This window comes from Carettochelys insculpta, chromosome 2, assembly GCF_033958435.1.
Source record: "Carettochelys insculpta isolate YL-2023 chromosome 2, ASM3395843v1, whole genome shotgun sequence".
In the NCBI taxonomy this organism is placed as follows: Eukaryota; Metazoa; Chordata; order Testudines; family Carettochelyidae; genus Carettochelys; species Carettochelys insculpta.
In genome coordinates, this window is record NC_134138.1 from 81,828,810 (window position 1) to 81,854,072 (window position 25,263).

At 46.3% G+C, this 25,263-nt stretch overlaps 1 protein-coding gene across 2 annotated transcripts in view; it reads left to right on the top strand.

The window, feature by feature from the left end:
* NOL4 (nucleolar protein 4) overlaps window positions 1–25,263 on the top strand; it is a 275,179-nt gene that overhangs the window by 184,964 nt on the left and 64,952 nt on the right. Inside the window, exons 7-8 of one of the 2 annotated variants that reach the window (XM_074985807.1) lie at window positions 22,510–22,689; window positions 23,379–23,570. In XM_074985807.1, coding sequence (XP_074841908.1) covers window positions 22,510–22,689; window positions 23,379–23,570 — 372 coding nt within the window. The remainder of the gene's footprint in view (window positions 1–22,509; window positions 22,690–23,378; window positions 23,571–25,263) is intronic. The other variant, XM_074985808.1, reaches the window with a different exon arrangement.

The window sequence follows — 25,263 nt, forward strand, 5'->3', positions numbered from 1 at the left end:
CGCTATTCCGATCCCCTCATGACGTTAGCGACTTCGATGTCTCGCCGCCTAACGTCGAAGTTAACTTCGAAATAGCGCCCGACGCGTGTAGCCGCGACGCGCGCTATTTCGAAGTTAGTGCCGCTACTTCGAAGTAGCGTGCACGTGTAGACACAGCTATGGTTACTTAATTTATGTTTACTGACAAATCCTCAGCGAGGATGAATATCCCAGGCTCAGCCAGAGAGCTTCTTCAGGCCAGACTGATGTGCCGAAACAGCTGACACTGCAGAACAAGGTTCTGAGAGAGAGCTGGGGCATGGGGTCCCCAGTGTGGAAACCCCAGTAACATCCCCTACATGAAATTTTGTTGAGTTGCTACTATTGAAGGTCATATAACAGAAGTGATACAGCTTTGCTGTCAACACTTTACTGTTCATTCTGGTCAGTAAAAGAACTCCGTGTGTGTGTGTGTGTGTGTTAAAAATCTGGGTTTTGCATACTTCTTCCTGGGAATAACTAAATGGGTGTGAAGACTAATCCTGCAGAGCAGAAATTTCTCAGTTCATGGGTTAGGACCCAAAATCAATTCACCAGAATTTTTCGAAGGGATGTGTGGCAAGTCTGATCCTATCAGGGTGCCTGGGCTCGCCTCCCTGCTCCAGGCACTTCAACCTCTGGGTTCCAGCACCACTCAAGTTTGGCTGACTTGTGATGACATAGGAAGCCCTGGGAGGCTAATTTTGAATGAGTGTCCCTACAACTCTTTGAGCCAGGTCACAACTCCATTTGCACAAATTTGGTCCAGATGGGGACTTTGCCAAATCTGAGCAGTGCTGCCATCCTGTAAGTTGCAATGCCTGGAGCAGGTAGCTAAGCCCATCCACCCCCACAGCATAGTTGCTGCAGGAGCACCATTGTCAGGTGAGTGCCAGGTAAGTTCCAACCTCCCCGGGGAGCAAGATCTGTCCATAACCACCCCAAGACCCTCACCCCCAGACTATTTACTGCATTGTGACAGTCCACAAACATTTAGAAATGAGTCCTGAGCCCAAAAAGGTTAAGAGGACCACCGCTCTCTGGGTTCAGTAGAGGTCAGTTGTTTTTATCTTAAAGATCATACATGTTCCAACAGGTTGTCCACTTTTGACAAGATTGAGTCTCATGTTTACTTGTTTTTATTTTGAGGAACATACTTGCTGTATAGAAAATCTGAATAACTCAGGCTCTTGATATTTTGCTGAGTGGGTTATTCATAAAAATAACAGTGATATCTGAGACCATCTGAACAACAGTTAAAATTGTATTTGCAAAAGAAAACAAATTTTTCTGGTTTTATGCAGCCAACTATGGAAAACAAAACCTGGGCCTCATGCTGCATTGTACTGAATGTGAATGTCCATGCAAAGTCCCTTTTGAAGGGATCTGTAACAAGTTGCAGGATCAGAGTCTATAATTTTAATTCCTAATATCTGTCCCGTAGAATTTAGGATAGATGGACAAGTTTAGCACATGTAACATACTATAAAGAGAATTCACGTACTATAAAAAAGTATTATTGGTTCCATTACTTTATAGACAAGTAAACATGACTGTTTCAGAAATTTTAGTTTGCCAAAGTTTGACTGACTATATTAATGAAGTTTGCACTGTTGCAAAAATGCCTGAGACACCTGTTACTTGAAGTGCATTTTCTGAGGTGTGTGATTTAGCTGATTAATGTAAATAATACTGCTTGTATGTTCAGAAACTGTCTTATGATTCCCAAACACAAAAAATAGACTGTAATTTTGTTTGTTACCCTTCAAATTATTTATGGTCTGTTGAATCACAATGTAGTTGAGGATTCCTAAATGTAGGGAGCCTTGACTCCTAATGTCCTGATTCTAACTTGGCACATGCCTGAGATGTATTCTAATCTCAGCTGCACTGCAGGGGATCTCAGGAAATCTGTTGTGATGTACATGGGAGTCAGCAGAGCACAAGAACACTTTTTAAAACATGTAAGAAATCAAGTCACAGAACTCAGGTTAAGAGCTGACGCTTAGGGTTTGTCCACAATGGAGCTTTTGTTGCTAAAATGTTTGCTGCTCAGGAGAGTTAAAAAAAAATCCCTCTGAATGATGATAATTTTTGTGGCAAAAGGCGCCGATGTGGATAGCGCATTGTCAGTGGGAACCATGAGCCTGGTGATGAAGCTACCACCTGCTGGTGGAGGTGGATTTATTTACATATTGCTCTCCTAGCACTAGAGTTCTCTCCCAGCAATAGTGTGTTCACACAGCGTACCGTACAACAGCATATCTGCAAGTGCACAGTGTAGATATCGCCTTAGTGCACACACTATTGATACAATAATTTAAGAAGCCATAAAGTATATGGTAGCAAGACTTTCTTGTGTGTATCTTACTGCACATAAGGGTGAAGCCCTTGCCGTCATATTGACTCCCACACAGATGCCTCTTAGCTTGTGTACCAACAACGCAATAAGCCAGACCCTTGTGAAGAGAATATGGGTTTACAATAAAAACCCTGGGCGTGAAATGGGTGCATCTTTCTCAAACAAGAAACGTCTGGGGTCTTCATGGAAAGAGGCAAAACGGCGGGATCGAGCAGTAACCAGATAGACCTGGACACAAACAGCTTCAAAGGTTTCCATAAATTCTGGTTCAGTTTTAGATCCAGAACTGAACTTTTTCTTTTAATTCTTTTTCCATAAGCGGTTGAACTTCAGCCCTCAATCAAAACCCACAGCAGAGTGGGAGGGGGAAGTTCAGATTCAGATCTAGGGGGCTCAGTTCTTCTCAGCATTTGAGTTCTTTTTGGCATAGAATAGAGAAGTGATTTCAGAGCCGGCATGCAGGCCTCTAATTCTGCACAAACCCAGTCCTGGCATTAAACCGAGAAGCCCCATGGGCTGTCTAGCCCCTGCCTCACTGGTAGCATGCCATCCTTTCCACAGTTCTTTCCCTACAAGTAATTGAGATGGAGTGGCTGGTCCAGATCTGGCTTTCTAACACAAGGACTTATCTTTCCACTAAAGGATTTCTCCACTGGCCAGTTGCAGCCAGATTCCTCCTCTTTGCACTGACTGCATAGTGCAAAAAAGCTGTTGTTTAACACAGAATCTGGTCCCCAGATGTCACAGCTCAAACACCTCTCTAAAAATAGCAACAAAAATAGCTTTTGTCTTAAGCAATATTGCAATATAAACTGATCCCATAATGGCTTCTATACAGTATGAATGCTGGATAATTTTGAAAACTGCTGTGCTTCTAGATAATTATGCAATTTCCTGTAACTGAAGTGAAAAACACTGTGGCAAAGAATATTCCCAGCCAGCAAAGCTTAGCACGGTAGGAGAAAGCACAGAGATATGCAGTCAAATGACAAATTCTGCAGTGATTTCTACCACTGTGACAGGCAAGAAAATCTCACTTACATTCCCAACCCAGAAAGCTCGTCCACATGCTCTACTGACAGGCTACCAAGAGGAAGTAGAGGGCTCCAGTGGCGCTAAGCTTAAGAGATTGTATGTAAAATCTTGATACTGTCTCTTGGCAGAACCACCCAAAAGATTTTAGTCTCTTTTATATCAAAATCCCTGCAACTGTGTTTTGGTTTTCCTTTTGTTTTTAAAAAGGCATCAGGACCTGCCTCTGAATATTCAAAATGGTAGGCGTCAGTGAGCATTTCTATCAGCATCAGGCGCATCCCGCGAGAGGCACAATGAACGTGTTAGACAAATTTCACATTATTAGTAAGGACATGAGGGAAAATGGATATCTGGTAAATGGGAGCTCCTGTGGGTTGTCTCACACTGGAGTCACAACCATGTCTAAGCACGATGGGCTGCTGGTAAGGCTGGTGTAGAGCTTTCCTGAAAATGGGTCGATAGCCAGTTTGTCTTTTGATGGCGAGTACCAATGTGTCCAGTGACTGTTCAGTCTGAACAGATAATTACAGATAATGTGCATGTCATTAACCATTTGGCTTTCTTTCAGAATGAGTCTCTGATTCAATACGCTACCGTTGCTGCTTTTTCTTTTCTGGTCCATACTTCTCAAGCTGCAAATAATCTGCCAAACTCACGTGACTAGTAGACCAGCTGTGATAGGAGTGTCTCCTCTCACCTGTTCTGGCTTATGACTCTTATGACAAAATATCACTGTTGAGTAGGAAGAGTCTAAATTTGCCTCAGAGAAGGGAGAAAGATGATTTGGAGTTCTCGCCTTCACTGGTCCCACCAAATGTTTCTTTACATCTTCTCCCAACCCTGCTATACGTTTATACTCCCACACTGCTCAGAGTGGGAAGGAGAAAGGTGGGCTGCGACCCATCTACTGTTTTATAGGTATGACGTGGGTGGGGGAGCAAGACAGAGCAGAGTCTGATAAATTGGGAATGCGTACATATAGAAAGGTCTTCTCAGAATCGTAGAAAAGTTGTTCTTTTTTGTCATATCAGAATTTGAAAGCTCCACATATTTCATACTTCAGCACTCTGCTCCATGTGTCTCTTATTCATATAACTCAGTAAAAATAAAAATTAAATTCAGAAATAGTGATACTCCTTCCTTTCTGGGGAAAAAAGCTCAACAGGTCACTTCCTACTTACTTTGAATATCGTGCTCGCTGGCTGTGGTGCTGAAGGGAACCTTCAAGGGCTTTAGCCTATGAAATGAATCCTGCACAGGAGGACACTACACTGACCAGGCCTTGCACCTGCACTTAGCCATCTGCACTGAGTTCATTCATTCATCATTCATCCGATTGTGTGGTCTGAGGCAGGCTTTAGAACAGGAAACAGCTGAGTTCTCCAGACTGAAAAAGGAGTCTTGGTGCAGGACAGGACATCTTTTTGAAGGATAGGCCATGGAAGGAGGACAGGATCATCCTTACTGTTTTGTTACTCCCTGCACCACTCCCTGTGCTTAGGAAAAACAGGAGCTCCACTCCCAGACTGTTGCATTTCTTGTTGCCCAGGAATGCTGCATAAACTTTGCACAGCTACCACACATCTGTCTGTGAAGCTTTTTTCTTGGTCTCAGATTGAGACACTTGCAGCCCTACTTCATGAAGGGATTTCAAATTCAGCCTTCTTGGGATACGCACAGACTGCTAAAGCCACCAACACAGGACAAAAACAAGTGGCTAAAGCCTGACAACTCCCGTTCAGATTTACTGGCAGAGCCTCAGCCATTTACCTAGTAATGAGTCTGTTTATCAGCAGTATTCACTACATGTTCCAGAGCAGTTACTGTGGGAAAGGCACAGAAGATAATGAGAGGGAAGGAAAGACAAGAATAGGAGTGACAAGAAGTCTGTTTCTCCAGTACTTGTGGTCTCTCACCCACAGCTAACTCATGGATGATACTTTCATGGACAGGGTTCACAAATAAGCACATGATTTTCCAAAATAGATTCATTGTACAGGACTATGGAAGAATAAATACTACTAAGCCTGGATTTTAAAGCAGAAATTAGTTAATTGAACCTGTGTATTTCACACAGTATGTGAGGGAGATGGGAAAAGAGAGAAAACAAAGGAGAAGTGAAGAAAACAAGTGGGCGGTGAGGGGGGGAAAAACTACAAGTGAAAACGGGGGGAGTAAGGACAGAATGTGTGAATGAGATCAAGGCAGAGAGTAGAGTGGGGTCAGGAAAGATGTAACCTGTGGCCATATCCAGCCTGCGAAGCCTTTTAATCTCACCAGGGAGCAGCTTCTTATGCTGTTCCTAACCCCGGAAAATCTCTCAGCTCTTACTGGTTGGAAACAGACAATGGGAGCTGAGAGATTTTGCTGGCAGTGAGGGCAATGCAGCACAATTTCTCAGCTCCCTGTGGCTGGTTTACAGCCAATAGGAGCTGAGAGATTTTGTGAGGTGCAAGGGCAGCGCACAACCCCCCCATCACTGACAGCCAATGGACCGAAGCTTCTGGCCAGAAGTTGCTTAGGTAAGTGCCTCCAGTCCAGAGCCTACCTCTGGCACTGTACCCCCAACTTCCTCCCATACCTTGCATCCTGTCCTGCAACCCTTCCCCAAGCCAGAATCCTCTTCTGCACCCCTACCCACTTCCGGACCCTGCACCCCAATACCTTGCCCCAGGTCACAACCCCTTCCTTCACCCAAATTGCCTCCCATACACCACACAACTCCTACATCTCTGTCCCTTATCTTAAGCTCCCTTCTGCACATAACCTCTACCCAGACCCCATATCCCTTCCATAGGAAAGTGCAGCCCTGAACCTCTTATCAAACCCTTGGAATGTCCCCTCATCAAAAATTATTGCCCACCACTGGAGTAGACACTTAACATTTCTATAAAAACAGCATGTAGTAAAATATACTTAAATATCTGGGAACAAAGATCACGAACAGCAGGAGTAAAAATGGAAGGGAAAATTAAAACAAAGGGACATGGTGTTTTTCTAGTGTAACTTTCCACAAACTGTAGCAATCTCTGTGTGGTTTAAAATAATGTATTAAGAGTGGTTTGTAATCCATAGTATTGAGGCACTGTTGTCCCCAACCCTGTGTGATAAGTGGCGCATTCAAGACTGAGAATGGAGTAAAGTGTCCTGCCCAGCAGAAAGAAAATGCCAAATTACTCCAGTCTTGCCAAACATAACTGCTCCTCTCTGTTCATATTGCTCTTTGTTGTCCTGTATGCAGGTGTTTACCATTATTGAGCAAACTAAAAGGTAACATCAAGACAACTAAGGTATCTTTTAAAAGTGTACTTTCATCCTGTACCCCGTCTCCTGTCCCCTGACCAACACCAAAGGCCTTAAACTAAATTGTCTGTATTGATGGAAAAAGCTCAGGAGCTCCTTCTAGGTGTGAAGAAGGTAAAGGTGTTCATGGTGAGTGTTTTGTTTTAAAAAAAGCATCTGCAGCTTTGGATGTCCTTGACCATGAGATACAATATTATTGGCTTGGACGTTGGATCTTGCAGGAAGGAATATGATTCTTCTGCTTCTTATCAGAGAGGTCAAAGAGAGTAGGGCTGGGCAATTCATGTACTTCCCAAAACCATGGGTCCTGTGGGTCAGGTTTTAGCACTCTTCACATGCATTGAACACAAAAGGTTAAAAAGATAGAATAAGAGACTAGGCACTGCCTTGTCCTTATGATGATTAGTTCTGTCCCCCTTTTCTTCAGCATGATTATCCTCCTATGTGTGTTTGACAAGGGTAGTGTTCTGGAAAAACACAAAGGCTATGTCTACACTAGCCCCAGAACTTCGAGAGGGACATGATAATGAACCTAATCAAAAGATGCAAATGAGGTGCTGCCATAAATATGCAGTGCCTCATTAGCATAATGGCAGCCATGGCGCTTCGAAAGTTCTGCTTTTGATTGCGCGCGGCTCATCTACACAGAGTCCTTTTTGAAAGGACCCTACACAATTGGAAATCCCCTTATTCCTAGAACCAAATAGGAATTAGGGTATTTCAAAACATGCAGGCTACGTCTACACGTGAAGCCTACATCGAAATAGCTTATTTCGATGTAGCAACATCAAAATAGGCTATTTCGATGAATAACGTCTACACGTCCTCCAGGGCTGCCAACGTCGATGTTCAACTTCGATGTTGCGCAGCACCACATCGAAATAGGCGCTGCGAGGGAACGTCTACATGCCAAAGTAGCACACATCGAAATAAGGGTGCCAGGCACAGCTGCAGACAGGGTCACAGGGCGGACTCAACAGCAAGCCGCTCCCTTAAAGGGCCCCTCCCAGACACAGTTGCACTAAACAACACAAAATACACAGAGCTGACAACTGGTTGCAGACCCTGTGCCTGCAGCATGGATCCCCAGCTGCCGCAGCAGCAGCCAGAAGCTCTGGGCTAAGGGCTGCTGCCCACAGTGACCATAAAGCCCCGCAGGGGCTGGAGAGAGAGCGTCTCTCAACCCCTCAGCTGATGGCCGCCATGGAGGACCCCGCTATTTCGAAGTTGCGGGACGCGCAACGACTACACGGTCCCTACTTCGACGTTGAACGTCGAAGTAGGGCGCTATTCCTATCCCCTCATGAGGTTAGCGACTTCGACGTCTCGCCGCCTAACATCGAAGTTAACTTCGAAATAGCGCCCGGCGCGTGTAGCCGTGACGGGTGCTATTTCGAAGTTAGTGCCGCTACTTTGAAGTAGCGTGCACGTGTAGACACGGCTGCAGGGTCCTTTTGAAAAGGACCCCATGTAGATGAGCCGCGCTCTATCAAAGTGAAAGTGCCATGGCTGCCGTTATGCTAATGAGGTGCTGCATATTGATGGGAGCACCTCATTTGCATCTTTTGATTAGGTTCATTATCATGCCCCTTTTGAAGTTCTGGGGCAAATGTAGGCAGAGCCAAACTGTGTTGCTCAATCTGAGTACATCAGAAGGGTTGCTTGTTGGCAGAAGGAAGCACTATGATGAATTGCCAGAGCTGGTTTTTGCATCTTCTCTTGAGGCTTTTTACCCAAGTCGTTTGCAGCCTGGATTAAGAAGTCCCAGCAGAGGCTAACAAGTATGTTTTAGCATCTTCAACTAGCAAGCTCTCCCAAACGCAGATCTCACAATGTGTATCGGATGTGGTTACACGAGCAACAAAATTCATGGAACATGCACACACAAAATGGGATTTGTTGACAGTATCTGGACAAAATACAGCACTTGTGCCAGCAGCATTCTGCTTCAAAGCTTTGAGGCAGAAGGCTGCTGTTGACAGATTCTGTGGACAAAAAGGCAGTGTGGATGCTCTCATGGGGCCTTCTCTGAACAGACAGGGTATGCACAACAATGGGCAGCCCTGACTGCTGTGCTTCTGGGTGCCTGATTTGTTGAAAGAGCAGCAGGGCATTACTGCTGCTCTGTCGACAGAGCAGAGCGCTCTCCCAATTGGTTTTTGTGGGTGGCTGCACTCTGTCAACCGAAGTTTTGTTGGGAAACCTCTTCCAACAGTGACTTCCATCAACAGAGCGCTGTAGTGTAACCGGAGCCATCCAGGTAGAGCTGGTCAGAACGTGGGGGATGGGGTGGCGGGGTTTCCCATGGAAAATTTAACTTCACCTGAAAAGTAAAAAGTCAGCAGCGAAATCAGTTTTTGGTGTTTGTGCAGAAAGTGGACAGGTTTTCAGTTTTCTGATGAAAGATCAAAACTGTCAAAAAGCAGATACTCTTAACAAACCAAGGGGGGAAAAGTATACCTAAAACTTCAATTTCTTGTTTTATCAAAAACCACATTTGTCAGAAAAATGTCAACCAGCCATAGACATTTGTCAGACCAAGGCCGCGTCTACACGTGCACGCTACTTCGAAGTAGCGGCGCCAACTTCGAAATAGCGCCAGTCACGGCTACACGTGTTGGGCACTATTTCGAAGTTGAAATCGACGTTAGGTGGCGAGACGTCAAAGTCGCTAACCCCATGAGGGGATGGGAATAGCGCCCTACTTCGAAGTTGAACGTCGAAGTAGGGCACGTGTAGAGGATCTGCGTCCCGCAACATCGAAATAGCGGGGTCCGCCATGGCAGCCATCAGCTGAGGGGTTGAGAGACGCTCTCTCTCCAGCCCCTGCGGGGCTCTATGGTCATCGTGTGCAGCAGCCCTTAGCCCAGGGGTTCTGGCTGCTGCTGCAGCAGCTGGGGATCCATGCTGCATGCACAGGGTCTGCAACCAGTTGTCGGCTCTGTGGATCTTGTGTTGTTTAGTGCAACTGTGTCTGGGAGGGGCCCTTTAAGGGAGCGGCTTGCTGTTGAGTCCACCCTGTGACCCTGTCTGCAGCTGTTCCTGGCACCCTTATTTCGATGTGTGCTACTTTGGCGCGTAGACGTTCCCTTGCTGCTCCTATTTCGATGTGGTGCTGCCCAACGTCGAAGTTGAATGTCGACGTTGCCAGCCCTGGAGGACGTGTAGATGTTATTCATCGAAATAGACTATTTTGATGTCGCTACATCAAAATAAGCTATTTCGATGTAGCGTGCACGTGTAGACGTAGCCCAAGGCTCCCTGTCAAGATACTCTTCTGTGAAGAGGACATCTAAATCTGTTCTGAGTAAGGCCAGTCACATGTATACAGCATCTTCCCTCAAAGCTTTTCATTTGACTCTGGGTGAAATCGGAGATATTGATGGTAAATATTTAGAGCCTTAAACAAAAGTCCTTTCTCAGAAAGACTGCCTCTAATGCTGTATCTTGTCGTGGCAAGTAACATAATCTAGCATCTTCTGTTGGTTCTTGGAAAAAAAAGGTCTCTGGGACTGGAGAATGGAACTTCCTCAGCAGAGAGTCCTCATCTCTGAAATTTCATTCCTCTTGGGGAATCTGGCAGAGCCTACCAAGTCTACTGAACTTGAGCGCACATTAACTTTAACTTCTGTTTTTTGTTCTTTGGCCTTTTAGTACCAGAAATGACAATATTTTTGCTAACATTTCTGTAGGCAGCAACATTGGTTTTGCCATGGAATCAGTGGCATGTGGCTTATAAGTTCATAATGACAGGTGCTCTATAGATCAAGAAAACAAATAACAAACTGTAGGAGACATGCAAGCTGCTTGCGTTAAACCTTCTGTGCTATGCTATTCACTCAAGGCAGACATACTCCCACTTGCTTCTGCTGATCATCAGTCAAAGAGTCCTACCCTTTCAGAATGATTAGGCTGGTGATGGATTGGTGAGTATGATGAGGAAGGCCGGCTGAATTCAAAATATGGATAAGTGGAGACTGGGTGGGGGAAGAATTTAGAATTAGAAAGAAGTTGGTTAAATTATTGTTTCTAAGCAGACTTTGCACTTTCTGTCTAGACAGGGATTTTCTCCAGCCTCTGTCTCTTCATACTACATTCATGCTAATTTCTGGTGGCATTTCTATGAGGGCAAAGTGATATGCTTCAATAGTGTGGGTCAATATCAGTGAGGACAAGTGGAACATAAAGTATCTTTCACCTAATAGAAGAAGCATACCAAAAGAAAAGTCACTCTCACAGGGTCTTTCAATGATCTTTTCATCTTTTAATTATCAAGACTTCTGTCTATCTAGATGAAACCTGCTGGAATGGAAGTGACCAGGTAACTGAGAAACAAGGTGGGTGAGATAATATCTTTTATTGGACCAATAGTATTATGGGACTGATACAATCACAATAAAAACACTGGTTAAATGTGTCTCTGTACTAGGACACATCACAGACAAACATACCCTGTAGTCTGATTCAGTAACTTGCTGAGGGAAGGTAGATGGGTGGTCTGTGTTATGGAAGTCTGTGAGTGACTATTGCAGACATAGAAGATGCAGGAAGGGCATGTCTGAGGTGGCTCAGAAAAATATACTCTTTACCTACTAAGTACTCCGGTACGTAACTCAGCAGTTCTCTTCCTGAACATGGCCATCTTGCCAATGGAGGGTATAAAAGTTCCTTTTATATTGTAATATACTAAAATACAGTACAACCTGATTTCATATAACATTTTATATAAGCAGTTTCAAAACAGTTTCCATATTAGGTAATAGCTGTAAAATTAAGCCTACTGAATACTATGCTATATTTGTGATTCTTGGCTGTTCCACAATGAGTACCATTCCCCTGGATTGTCCAAATGGCAAGAGTTGCGGAGAAGCAGGCTTTTGCACCAGCACTAATGAGAGTGCATGGAGGAACCAAAGAGGCCGGTGTTCAATGGTGTTGGAACTTTTATGGGAGAGGGGATGGAGAAAGCACTTGAGCAAGACACTATGGATATGAGGGAAAGCACTTCAAGCCAGGAGGTGCTGCCACCCCAGTACCTCTTGTTCCGACACCCCTGCCATTGTTGGTGTAGTGGAGGGACTAGGGTGGGTCACTGGTGAGATACAAAGTCCTGAGCAATTCTATGATGAGTTTAAAAAGAAGGCAAGCAATTTGTGAATTGGACCGTGAAATGTTTGGAAATCCATTGAAATTGTTTGAGGATGAGAAGTCATAACTTCTTTATAAAGTGAGAAGATGGACAACAAGGTTCTGCACTTGCTGTAGTCTGAAGAACTTGGAGAGGCCATGTAGATGGGAGTTACAACAGTCAAAGCTGGAAGAGATGAAGGCTTTGTCTGTGCTACCATGTTTTGTCACCAAGAATTGCCTTTTGGCAACAAAACAGTGAAAGCGTACACACTGCAGTGTGACTTTTGTCAGGAAAAATATCCTTTTTCAGTGACAAAGAACTTCCAGCCCTCCGAGAGCCTTTTGCTTTTCCCTTTCCATTATTGCCAACAAAGAGCCAGTGTAAATTCTTGGGTTTTTTTTTCATTTAACGGAACTGGCCTCTGCCAGTATCCCACAATGCCTCCCCAGATAGCTGTGCTCAGTGTTTGGATCTCTGTTGCCTGTGAGGATGCACTCTGCTCCTTTCAAAGCTCCTGAAACTATCTGGCAGCAGAGTGTGCGGCTCTGTTTGGGGAACAAACAAAGAGAAAATCACTGGACTGCTGCTTTTCTGCCCTGCACTGGGGACACACAGCAGGCTCACTTACAGGAGTCAGGGAAGTGACCTAGGACAGCAGCATCATGGAAACTGAAATAAGGAGATTCATGTCTGTATCGGGACCAGGGCATATGCAGCCATTCTTAGTGGTCAGGAGTCTGGAGCCAAGACAAGTCAGATACTGATAGAGCCTCATAAGAGGTGTGAGCAATAAGAGAGGTCAACAGGAGAAACTCTTCTGTCAGCCTTCCCCGGTATAGACAGACAAGTTGGCCAAGTGCAGATACATCAATTTTAGCTACACAATTGCCATAGCCAGAAATGTGTATCTCTAGTGGTCAACTTAGCTCACCTAGTTTAGACTTAGCCCTAGTGTCAGGTGTCAGGAGAGCAGAATCAGGTAGTATGAGCGGATAGCCCAAGGGAAGCAGTCCTCAGCAGGGGAAACCCAGCTGTGGGTACAACTTCCTATTCATGTGCTTAATTTAACCAGATGCAGAGAACCAGTCAGAACCACCCAGAATTCGTGTGATGAGATCCCAGGAGTAGAGTCCTCTGTCAGTTGAACTTCTAGTTCTGGCAACTATTAGCATGTCACCAGAAGGAGGTCGGAACTTACTGACTAAGAGCCGTGTGGACTGGCATTCAAGATTAGCAGTCCAAGACAATGGAATTGCTAGAAGAGGAGATGGAAAGTTCAAGGTAAATGATGAAGCTAAAACTGTTAATAGGCTAGGCAAATGGAAGCCATTGTGCCAGGGGAAAATGTTAGAGGAGATGGAGCTGTGAATGAAAATGTTCCAAACATCAGAGAGGAGCACATCTATCTTGAAGTTATCTAATGTGTTATTTAATTACTTAGCTTTCTCAGTTACAAAAAGCTTCCTGAAGAAAAGCTCAGTGAAATGTGTCAACAACTAAATTCACAATCCACATATGGATCCACAACCCAGCAGTGGAGCTGGAATGCAAGAAATGAACATACAAGCCGAAAGGGGAAATATATTCCATTTTCCCCTTATAAAACCTGTGTCCTCAACTCACCTGAAAAAACAGCCCTAAAGATGTTCTACTATACCTGATAAGTTTGATTTAAAAAAAAATGTACAAAATATAATACCTGCAACTCTGTCCAAAACTCAAACTCTCAGCCACCCATCCCCAAAAATCCCAAGCATCATCATCAGAATTGGCTACGAAAAGAAAAAAGTCAATTTTGTCAATATTCTTCCCTTACATTCTTCATTGAATTTTGATAAATTTTCATCAAAAAGTAACCAGGTCCAAATACAGGTATTATAATTGCTTTCTGCACAGAATGGTGTAACTTTCAGAAAGGTATATGCACAAGTGCTCATGAACAAATGTGTATGCATATTCATCCCTTATTTATGAGCACAATTACTGTGATTACTGATTTTAAATGCATCTGGAGGAGGGGGATAAAGGTGGCTGAAATGTGCAGCGTGGAGCGGGAAGGCAAACTAAGGAGAGAAAAGGAGAGGCTCAAGGAAGTATGTGGACTGGAACAAGGGGAGAGGAGAAAAGATAAGAATAGGGGAGTAATTTCAGAAAATTATAAAACATTTTATATGAATATTGTTTGCTTGAATACAGAATGAGAACAGTCTGGGGAGGAATTGGTATCTTAACAAGTGTAGTATCTTAACTACTGGAAGATAACTGCATAGATTGTTTCTTCACCCAATCAAACTGCAGTTTGTTAAGCAAATGACTTGGACATCTCCACATCTCAGGTACATGCTCTGCTGTAGTTGCACAAACAAGTTAGATATATGCGTGCCAAACAGAGTAAATCCCCAATAAAAGTAACTCTTGCCTTAGAACTGGAAGCTACAGCTGGCAACGAATGCAGGTGCCCTCTGAGTGTGCAGCTCTGAATACTTGATAATACCTGTGATCAGGTTCTGCACTCTTTCTAGGTGCAATCCTGGATGTTGATTGTGATTAAGCCTGATTCTTTGCCTGTCTCTGATGGTTTGCCACTGATTCTGTGGTTTGTTACGAGTAGATCAAAGTCGTGGCTACTAAGCAGCTCACTGCTGGACTGCATTCACTTTTATTTGTTTCTGGCTTTATACAATTTAAGTATATAGCTCTTATAATTGTGAAGACAGTCTTCCAAATGTGAACCTTGTGTAACCCATGAAATACTGTCATCCCAAACCTACCAACAAATAATTCTTCAAAGTGATCCTATTCTTCATAGAATCATAGAATACTAGAGCAGGAAAAGACCATGAGAGGTGATCGAGTTCAGTTCACTGCCCTCATGGCACGACAGGGCACCATCAAGATCATCCCTGATAAATGTTTATCTAACCTGCTCTTTAATATCTCCCATGATGAACATTTTGTAATCTCTGTAAGCAGTTTATTCCAGTGTTTAACCACTATGACGGGAAGATTTTCCTAATGTACAACCTAATCCTCCCTTGCTGCAATTTAAGCCCATTGCTTCTTGTCCTATCATCAGAGGTCAAACAATTATTCTCCTTCCTCCTTGTAACACACTTTTAGGTACTTGAAAACCGCTATCATGGTCCCTTATAAGTCATGTTTTCTAGACCTTTTTTGTTCTTCTCTGGACTGTCTCCAATTTCTCACATCTTTCTTGAAAAGTGGTACCTGCAACTGGACACAATACCCTGGGCTGATTAGGCCTCAGCTGAAGTAGAAAGGAAGAATTACTTACTGGCTATGTTTACACTAGCCAAAACCTTCAAAATGGCCATGCAAATGGCCATTTCAAAGTTTACTGATGAAGCGCTGAAATACATATTCAGTGCCTCATTAGCATGTCGGCGGCCGCGGCACTTCAAAATTGATGCGGCTCGCCGCTGCGCAGCTCGTCCCAACGAGGCTCCTTTTCGAAAGGACCCCGCCTACTTCGAAATCCCCTTATTCCCATCTGCTCATAGGAATCAGGGGATTTCGAAGTAGCCGGGGTCCCTTCGAAAAGGAGCCCCGTCTGGACGAGCCGCGCAGTGGCGAGCCATGTCAATTTCGAAGTGCTGCAGCCGCCCGCATGCTAATGAGGCGCTGAATATGTATTTCAGCGCTTCATTAGTAAACTTCAAAATGGCCATTTGCATGGCCATTTCAAAGTTTTTGGCTAGTGTAGACATGGTCACTGTGTTTTGCTCACAACACTCCTGTTAATTCATGCCAGAATAATGTTTGCTTCTTTTGCAACAACGTCACACTGTTAGCTTGTGGTCTGCTATGACCCCTAGGCCTCTTTCTGCAGTACTCCTTCCTAGATAGTCACTTCCCGTTTTGTATATGTGAAACTGATTGTTCCCCTTCCTTTATATTTGTCCTTATTAAACTTCAACCTATTTACCTCGAAGCATTTCTCCAGGTTGTCCAGGTCATTTTGTTACCTTGTTCCTTGACAGTTTCTTCTTTGTATGTTGATGAGAAAGGATCCATCAGATGGAAATGCTAGAGCCCACACCAGCTGGCAATGTGTTGGAACTTTCTGGGATTACTGATAATACTCTTTAGTTGCATCAAAATGTGCCCTCTCCACAGTCTCTCTAGATCAGCAGTTCTAAACTCCATTGCACTGTGACTCCCACTTCTGACAGCAAAACTTAGTAAATGACCATAGGTGAATGGGCATGTTCCAGCTTCAGCCCTAGGAGGTGGGGATCAGGCTTTGGCTTTAGCCTTGGCCCTGGGCACCAGCAAATCTAACACCAGCCTCTGTGACCCGATTAAAATGGGATCATGAACCACGTTGGGGTCCCAAGCCACAGTTAGAGAATCTTTGATCTGAACTGCATAAGAGACTGGATTCAACTATTCTTTAATGGGACTCCTTTGCCCCAAATATTCAATGTGTGATTCATCAGGCCCATTTTGTCATTGGTTTACGAGATGCTCTATCACAGCTCTTTTTGTCAACATTTGGCATCTGACCTCTTGCCTGCTCACTGTGGCCACGTCTACACGTGCCGGCTACTTCGAAGTAGCGGCGCCAACTTCGAAATAGTGCCCATCACGGCTACACGTGTTGGGCGCTATTTCAAAGTTGACATCGACGTTAGGCAGTGAGACGTTGAAGTCGCTAACCCCATGAGGGGATGGGAATAGCGCCCTACTTCAATGTTCAACGTCGAAGTAGGGAACGTGTAGTCGTTGCGCGTCCCGCAACATCGAAATAGCAGGGTCCGCCATGGCAGCCATCAGCTGAGGGGTTGAGAGATGCTCTGCCCAGCCCCTGATCTCGATGGTCGCTGCGTGCGGCGGCCCCTTAAAGCTCCCCGCCCTCTGCCTCCCTGTGCAGGAAGCTGAGAGAGCGTGCAGGTGGCAGCACAGCCACGAGGCTGGCCTGCACGCTCCTCCACGCCCACACACCCCCACCCGCCGTGATGGCCGCCCCCCAGCCCCCCCAAGCACCCCCAGGGGACCCCCCCCAAGGGGAACCAGGGCTCCCAGCCCAGCAGCCAGGTGAGGAAGCGGCAGCGGGGCCCCTCCTGGATGGAGGCCGAGCTTCGGGACCTGCTGGGGCTCTGGAGTGAGGAAGAGGTGCTCCAGGTAATGGGGAGGAAGAGGCGGAACACGGATGCGTTCGCTCGGCTGGCCGAGGGCCTGGCCGCCTGGGGTCACCCTGCCCGCACTCCGGATCATGCACGCAGTAAAGTGAAGGAGCTGCAGCAGGGTTACACCCAGGCCCGGGATGCGGCCGGCCGAGCTGGGGCCGCCCCCATCACTTGCCCCTTTTACAGGGAGCTCAGGGCCATCCTGGGCCCCCGGCACACCTCCTCCCCTCCGGCCACTCTTGATACCTCGGCCAACGAGCCCCAGCAGGCCCCAGAGGCGGAATCCGCCCCGGAGGCAAGCCCTGCACCCCGGGGGCCCTCCCAGGAGCCCACCCCCAGGGCACTGGAGGCGGAGGAGGAGGAGGGCGGGGAGTCCTCCTCCAGTGACGCCGGCCTGAGGCTCGCCATCCCATCCCGGAGCTCCAGTAGGGCGTCCACCCACCGGGTGTCCCCCGACCGTGGGAGTGGACCATCAGGTATGTACCCCCCCCGGTGCACACCCCCGGGGTTGAGGGGCGGGGGTAATAGATATGACCAGGGCCCTCCACATGCCCAGATGACCATGGCCCCAAGGATAGCAGTGGCATGTCCCTCAGAAGAGTGCATCAGCCCCTGCCCCCCAGCACGATAGTGCCATGCCCCATCCCCGGGGCTGGGGGGAGCGGAACCTCTAGGGTCCCCCGGGGGAAGGGGGTGGGACACCCATCAGCAGCAGCAGCAGCATCTCCCGGGGACGGGGATGGGGAACCAGCAGCAGAGGGGTGGGGGGACAAGGGCCACGACTCAGGGCCCACACTAACGGCTGTCTCCACTCTTCTTCCCCCCGTGTTCCGCAGCTGCGCCATCGGAAGGACCAGAGAGCGCCGGTGAGGTGTCAGTGGTCCCGGACAGCCCACCGGGGCCATCACTCCAGGCCAGCCCCTTGGCGGAGGACCGACCAGCCCCACAGCGGGGACGACGGTGGACCCAGCACCACCACCCGACGGCGACGGACCCCCAGCTGCTGGCCATACTTCATCGGCAGCTGGAGGTCACAGAGCAGCGGCTGCGAGTGGAGGAGCACCGCCTCCAACTCCGGGAGCGGGCACTGGCCTGGCGCCAGGAGGCATGGGGGGCCTTTATGCGGACATTCGACCGTATCACCGACTACCTGGCCCCCCATGCCGCGCCGGCCGCCGCTGTGCCTGCCCTGCCTGCTCCACCCACTGCTCCACCCACTGTGCCACCCGCTGCGCCATCTGCCGTCGCACCGCCACCCACCACCGAGGGCCCTTCCGCTGAGGGGGACCTGGGGCCAGCTGACACCCGCCGGCCATATCTACTGGTCCGCCCGGCCCCCAGCCAGCCCCGGCCAGGGCTAAGGCCAAGGCATGGGTCGCGGCCACCCACCCCCAGCGCTGGACATTAGGGGGTGTGGGGCCCAGGACGTGCCCCCCCCCTTCCCCTTTGTATATATTCCCCCCAGTGTTATGTTCTTTTGTAAATAGTTTTTATATTAGACCCTTGTTGTTATGCTGATCCTTGCGCCCCCGTGTACATAGTTCTCCCCTTCCTTGTCTTCCCCTTTCATCTTATCTTATTTATAATACATATATATAATTTTGATTTTGCCTGTAAATAGTTAGTCTTGATAATAATAATAAGAGTTCTATAGATATTTGATTTGACGAACAAATGTCTGCTTTTATTTACAAGAAAGGTCGGGGGGTGTGCTCTTGGGTGATCTGTGGTGTGGGCGTAGGGGCAGGGAGTGTTGTGGAGGATGGGGGGGGTGCAGTGGGGGGCCTGCCAGCGTTCACCCCGTGGCCTCATCAAACTGGGCCCGCAGGGCCTCCCGGACCCGGGTCCCTTCGGGGTCCACCTGGCAACTGGGGGCAGCGCATGGCTGCACATCGGCCCTGCCAGCCTCCACAGCCCAGCCCTGAAAGAATGCCTCCCCCTTGCTCTCCACCAGGTTGTGGAGGGCGCTGCACGTGCCCACAATCTGGGGGATGTTGGTGGGGCCTGCATCAAGGTGGGTGAGGAGACACCTCCAGCGCCCTTTGAGGCGGCCAAATGTGCGCTTCACCACCTGGCGCGCGTGGTTCTGGCTCAGGTTGAAGCGCTCCTGGCTGGCTGACAGGTGGCCCGTGTAAGGGTGCATGAGCAAAGGCCAGAGGGGGTATGCCGCATCTGCGATGATGCAGAGGGGCATGGTGGTGTCCCCCACAGGGATCTCCCGCTGGGGGATGTAGGTCCCCGCCTCCAGTCGGAGGCACAGGCCCGAGTTCCGGAATACCCAGGCGTCATGGGTGCTGCCCGGCCAGCCCACATAAGTGTCCAAGAAATGGCCCCGGCTGTCCACCAAGGCCTGGAGGACCACAGAATGGCAGCCCTTCCTGTTTAAGTAGCATCCTCCACTGTGCTCCGGGCCGTGGATGGGGATGTGGGTCCCATCCAGAGCCCCGAAGCAACTGGGGAAGCCAAGGGTGGCAAACCCCGCGATGGCAGCATCCAGGTCCCCAAGCCTCACAAGCCTGTGGAGGAGCAGGGCGTTGATGGCACGGACGACCTGCAGGGGAAGCACATGGGAGAGCACCAATGAGAGGTGTGCAGGGTGTGTGTGGCCCTCCCCTGCCAGGGCTGCCTCTGCCTCCCCCCGTGGGTCCTCTTACCTCCATGAGGACAGCCCCGACGGTGGCCTTGCCGACGCCAAACTGCTGGCCCACGGATCAGTAGCTGTCTGGAGTGGCCAGCTTCCAGACAGCGATGCCGACCTGTTTCTCGACGCTGAGGGCACACCGCATGGCGGTGTCCTGGTGCCTCAGTGAGGGGGTGAGCCACTGGCAGAGCTCCAGAAATGTCTGCCGGCTCATGCGAAAGTTCTGGAGCCAGCAGTTGTCGTCCCACTCTCCGAGCACCAGCCGCTCCCACAAGTTAGTGCTGGTGGGGTAGCTCCACAGCCGGCGGCGTATGAGGCGGCGGAGGGTGTGGTGCTGCAGGGTTGGGGGTTGCATCCTCCTCCCCTGCGGGCAGCTCCTCCTCTGTGGCAAGGATGTGCTCAGCTGCCTCATGTATGGCATGGAGCAGGGCGAGCACTGCTCCTACAGGGGTGGCTGGGTGGACCTCTGGCTGCTGCTGCTCCTGCTGCTGCTGCTGCTGGGGGTCCATAACTGCGTCGCTCGAGGTGTGCGTGCCTATGGCTCTGCAGACCGCGTGCTGTGCAGGCTGAGTATGTCTGGGAGGGGCCCTTTAAGGGAGCGGCTAGCTGTTGCCCCAGAAGCTCTAGTCCGCCCTGTGACCCTGTCTGCAGCTGTTCCTGGCACCCTTATTTCGATGTGTGCTATTTTGGAGTGTAGACGTTCCCTCGCAGTGCCTATTTCAATGTGGTGCTGCCCAATGTCGATGTTGAACGTCGATGTTGCCAGCCCTGGAGGACGTGTAGACGTTATTCATCGAAATAAGGTATCTCGATGTAGCGTGCACGTGTAGACATAGCCTGTGTAAATAAATGATTGCCGTGCACTAGCAAAGGAGCAGCTCTTTTTCCACTTCGCTGGCTTCCTCAGGCCTTTCCCTTCTTAGGCCCCTCAATCTCTGCCACCCTGACTCTGTAGAAGCATTGGCAAACTTTCTTTTCCTCCTGCCCCTGATGGTGTACACAGAGTGAGCAGCACACTGGGAGGAGAGGGTGAAGAAACCTAGAGTTGAGAACAGAGAGAGGACCATGAAGTGCCCAGAAATAGGATGTGATGGGGTTAAGAGAGGATTTTATTGTGGGGCCCTGGATCCTGTAAATAAGTAGGGGCTGGGGTCTGAGAATCAATGTGGGAAAGAAATAGGGGAATCCAGGGAAATGAAGGAGACAGAAGCAATGGTAAAAGTAATTACAGGAAGAGAATGGAAAGGAAAAGAAAGTGGTGAAACATGACCAGAGAGTAAAGGAAGATTAAACAAGTAGAAAGAAAGGAGAAAAAGCAAAAATGAGGCACTAAGACTGGGCATATTTCTATTTGTTTTCCTGTCAGGCTTTTCCTTTGCTGCTCCTCCAACCCAGCTGGATAGTGCCATGGTTACTCACAGTTGATTTACCCCAGCCCGCAGGGTGCCAGGTGTTCTTTATGGATTTCTATCTGTCATTTCGCAACACCTCTCAAGTGAGGTATTTACACAGGGCCCTAAATCGGAGCTTATAACTTTAGGCACCCATGCTTGACAATTTTGTCTCATTTTGTTTTGGGCTTTGTGCTCCTAAATTTTGTACAATGCCTAAATTTCTACTGTGACAGGAGCTGTATAAAACCTTGCAATATAGATAGAATGAGGTTCATCATATAAGGCTAGATTGTAAATCCTCTGGGATTAATTGACTTCACCATACATTACAGCTCTCATTGGCCTAAGCTCACTGTTCACAGCTAATGGGAGTGGTAGGAAGTGGTGTCCCAGTCTGCGCCACTTCCCACCGCTCCCATTGGCTGCAAACGGTGAATCCATACCCAACAAGTGTTGTGATACCTGTGGTGGCCTGCTGGGGCTAACCATGGTGTGCCCTTGGTTTTTTGTTGCCCTACCTTGATATAAACTAATAACAATTTCAGTGGAATTACTCTAAACCTACACTGTTCTAACTAAGAGGAAAAAATTGGTCCCATATCTTGATGTTCTCATGTTTGTTTGTTTTTCACTACTGTTTTGCTTAGTGTGATTTAATGTGAATTATACACAAAGAGTGACTAGCCAATCAAGTACTGTTAGGGGAAATGTACAGTATTTGACACTCTTGATAGTTGTTCTTTTTTTTTGACACTGTGAATGGATACTATTCTAATGAAATAATCATGTGTTATTTATCCAAAAAGCCACTAATTCTGCTCAGGGGAAATTCTGAATACTCTCTGTAAAGAAAGGTAAAACACGTGCGTGTGTGTGTGTGTGTGTGTTACCATTGTAACTGCTTCTGTGATAACTATGAAAACTTGACTATTTAAATTCTGCTTGAATTTTGGAAAGTGATCTACTAAGGCATTCTTATTTCTATATTTATGCATAGCTTATTATGGTTATAGATAGTCTTCCATTAGCAGAAATCATTATCTTTTTATTCTGCCTTGCCTTAAAATTTGACATTTTTATTCCATGGGATTTTGAATAAAACTGCAGCAATTCAATGTAATGCGGAAGGAACTCTGGTAATGTAATCAGGAAGAAACCTGAGTACAAAACAAGCCTTTGTGAAAACAGCTCATCTGGAATTTGATTATCACAGGAGAGTCATTTATGGATTGATTTACTTGATGTTTCCTCAGACTGTTGTTTTAATGTACTGAAGCAGACAAGATGAGAGGGAAACATTCTCTTGTTGACTGTGAGCGTTTTTGTTGTGGCTGGACAAAGTAATTTGAGTATATAACAGAAAAAATCATGGAATTTTTAAACATCTTCTGATGTGCTAATTTTAAAACGAAGTTATTTGATGAGTCCCAGAAACCTGTTAATCTGGTACACTAATTTTTTTTCTTTATTCTCAGTCCCCTGCACATAGCTACTCCAGCTACGACTCTGGTAAGAACGAGAGCATAGACAGAGGTGCTGAAGACCTGTCTCTGAACAGAGGTGATGAGGATGAGGATGACCACGATGAACATGAAGATGCTGAAAAGGTTAATGAATCGGATGGAGTGGAGGCTGAGCGACTGAAGGCTTTTAATGTAAGTCCCACAGCATTCACTGCCTTGCTTATCTTTACAAGTTTCCTTTTGTACTGTTACTTATGGGTAAGTTTGGCAATATTGGAGGCACATTAATTTACGAAAGAGTCCTTTTTAATGCACATTAAACTCTTGCCACCAGACACTATATTTACTGTCTTTTATTTAGAACTGTAAGGCAAAGTGCCATATTTATCAATGAGAACTAAGCTGTGTTTTGTGTATATGTGCATGTTGACCCAGTGAATGGAGGGGAGGGGGACTGCAGCTAATTTTTTTGGAAGTACATTCCAGTGCACCCTGTTTCTGTTGCCTTCCCGCTGTACGTAACTATGCATGATAACACAAGCAATTGTTCAAGCTAGGAGAACAATAAATATACAGTTCCGTAAAAACAGGGAGCAATCATAACTTATTATTAATAACAAAAGTTAAGTGCTGCCTATTTTCACAGTCCATTGTGATTTATCTCACAATTTCTATACACTATAGACTATTCTTTTCTTGTCTTTATCTGCCCTGAGAAAAACAAAATCCTTTAAAGAGTTGTTTGCTTAACATTTCTGGCTTCCCATTACATTCTGGTTTCTTCAGCGCACAGAAAAAGTATCTTCCTATCAGTAATCAAGACTAGGAAGAGAAAGAGCTGCCCTCCAAACCCTTTTCCTCTGTCTCCCTCTTACCAACAGATGTTTGTCAGGCTGTTTGTAGATGAAAACTTGGACCGAATGGTCCCAATCTCTAAGCAGCCCAAAGAAAAGATCCAGGCTATCATTGACTCATGCAGGCGACAATTCCCTGAGTATCAAGAGCGTGCCAGAAAACGCATACGTACTTACCTCAAGTCCTGCAGGCGGATGAAAAGAAGTGGTTTTGAGATGGTGAGTTTTGATTTAAAACCCAGCCCTAGTTTCCATCAAAACCCCATATGTAAATCCATGGCACTATTTTGTTTTCATCTTAGTGTCTTTTTATTTGCTAATGTCAGGTCAGAGGTTTCTTTCCTCTTCCCCTTTTCATCTTTCCTGAATTTATTCCCTCTGTTCACTGATTTAAAAACCATCTGGGAACGATGTAGTTCAAAGGTCTGTGTGAATCCATGAAAGTGAGGGCTCAAGCAAAATGTGAGGGGAGACCAAAGGGAAGAGTATCATATATATATGTGTGTGTGTGTGTGTGTGCATGTGTGAGTATCATATATCTATATGCACACACACACACATATAAATATTCTGTTTAGGTTGTAAAATCTTGCACTGATATGGAATTTCTTTGGAATTCTGCCTTTTTCCCCCCCTTCTGGTAGATCTATGAAATCATAGTAGTGGTCACTGAAGGGAAGGTCATGAAAGCTTAACAACTACAATGGTGAAAGAATTTTTAAAACACTTCAGTAAAACAAAGGTTTTGTGGCAAGTGTATTGACAGTGGCTTTAAGTTTTAGGTAAGTTTTTTGTACATTTGGATTTATTTAGCAGTCAGTGAAAATATGCCCTCACTATCTTCTTTGGGTTGATATTCAGGTGTACAGAGGGCACTCAATATTATTAAAACATCCCTGGCCAATTTTACAGTTCTGTCATTTATTTCCCAGGGTATAGCCTTTATTATTAATTTGCAGACTATGAATACTCTATTACGAATACAACTGGTGGTATTCCTAGACCATACACATCCTTGGCCTCTTGTGTTGCATAGAAGTGGTCAGGAATAGCTCTCCTCCCAATTTATCAGTTAGTCAACTTCAGAAACATCAGAGAACTTTGATATTTTCACAATCCAGCAGAGACACAAGCAAATAAAATTATAGCGTGGTACATTTGATTTTATTTTCTCTCTCTCCTTTCGATAAGATAAAATCACTTCATCATTACAAACATCATTTTTAATTAAGTGTATCATTTTCAAGGCTAAATCATTTGAAAACCCATCCATATTTTTTTAAAATACCAGGTTCAAGTTTAAATTTCTTTCTTTCTTTGTTTCTTTCTTTCTTTTCCAAGCACTGTGAATATAGTACGTATGAGTTCACTTGATGATTTCAAAAAGTTTGTTGACAAGTTTAAAAACAAAGTACCACATGTGATTGTGGAACAAGAACAGAATAGTATGAGATATAAAATGTGGAGACAGAGCCTTTAATCCTTTGTAAACTTTTGTGATTCTAATTTACCATACAGTTTTATTGTCTGAGACTCTGATTCATGCTGCTTTCAACCAACAGAAACTTAGCCAGAGACAGAATAACGAACATCTGTACAGATAGAAGTGCTAAAAAGTGCTAGACGGTGTGTTAGGTTGTAGCCATCCAGAGTAGGAGATGGATAAAACACTTGTTATCATACAGTAAGTAGCATCTTTTCACATCCATTCTCTTTGGCTGAAGGTAACCCAGGAGTGTGAGACTGAGATATCATTGTGACAAATATTACTTATACTAGTGCTCACAATACTTAATATACAGCTAACTGATGCTAATAGAGAAACTTACCGTTTTTTATATCAGGCCAAATTGTGAGCCCCTTACTCCAGCAATGGGCAACCAGTGCTCCTTCATCTCTGTGGGCTGACTAA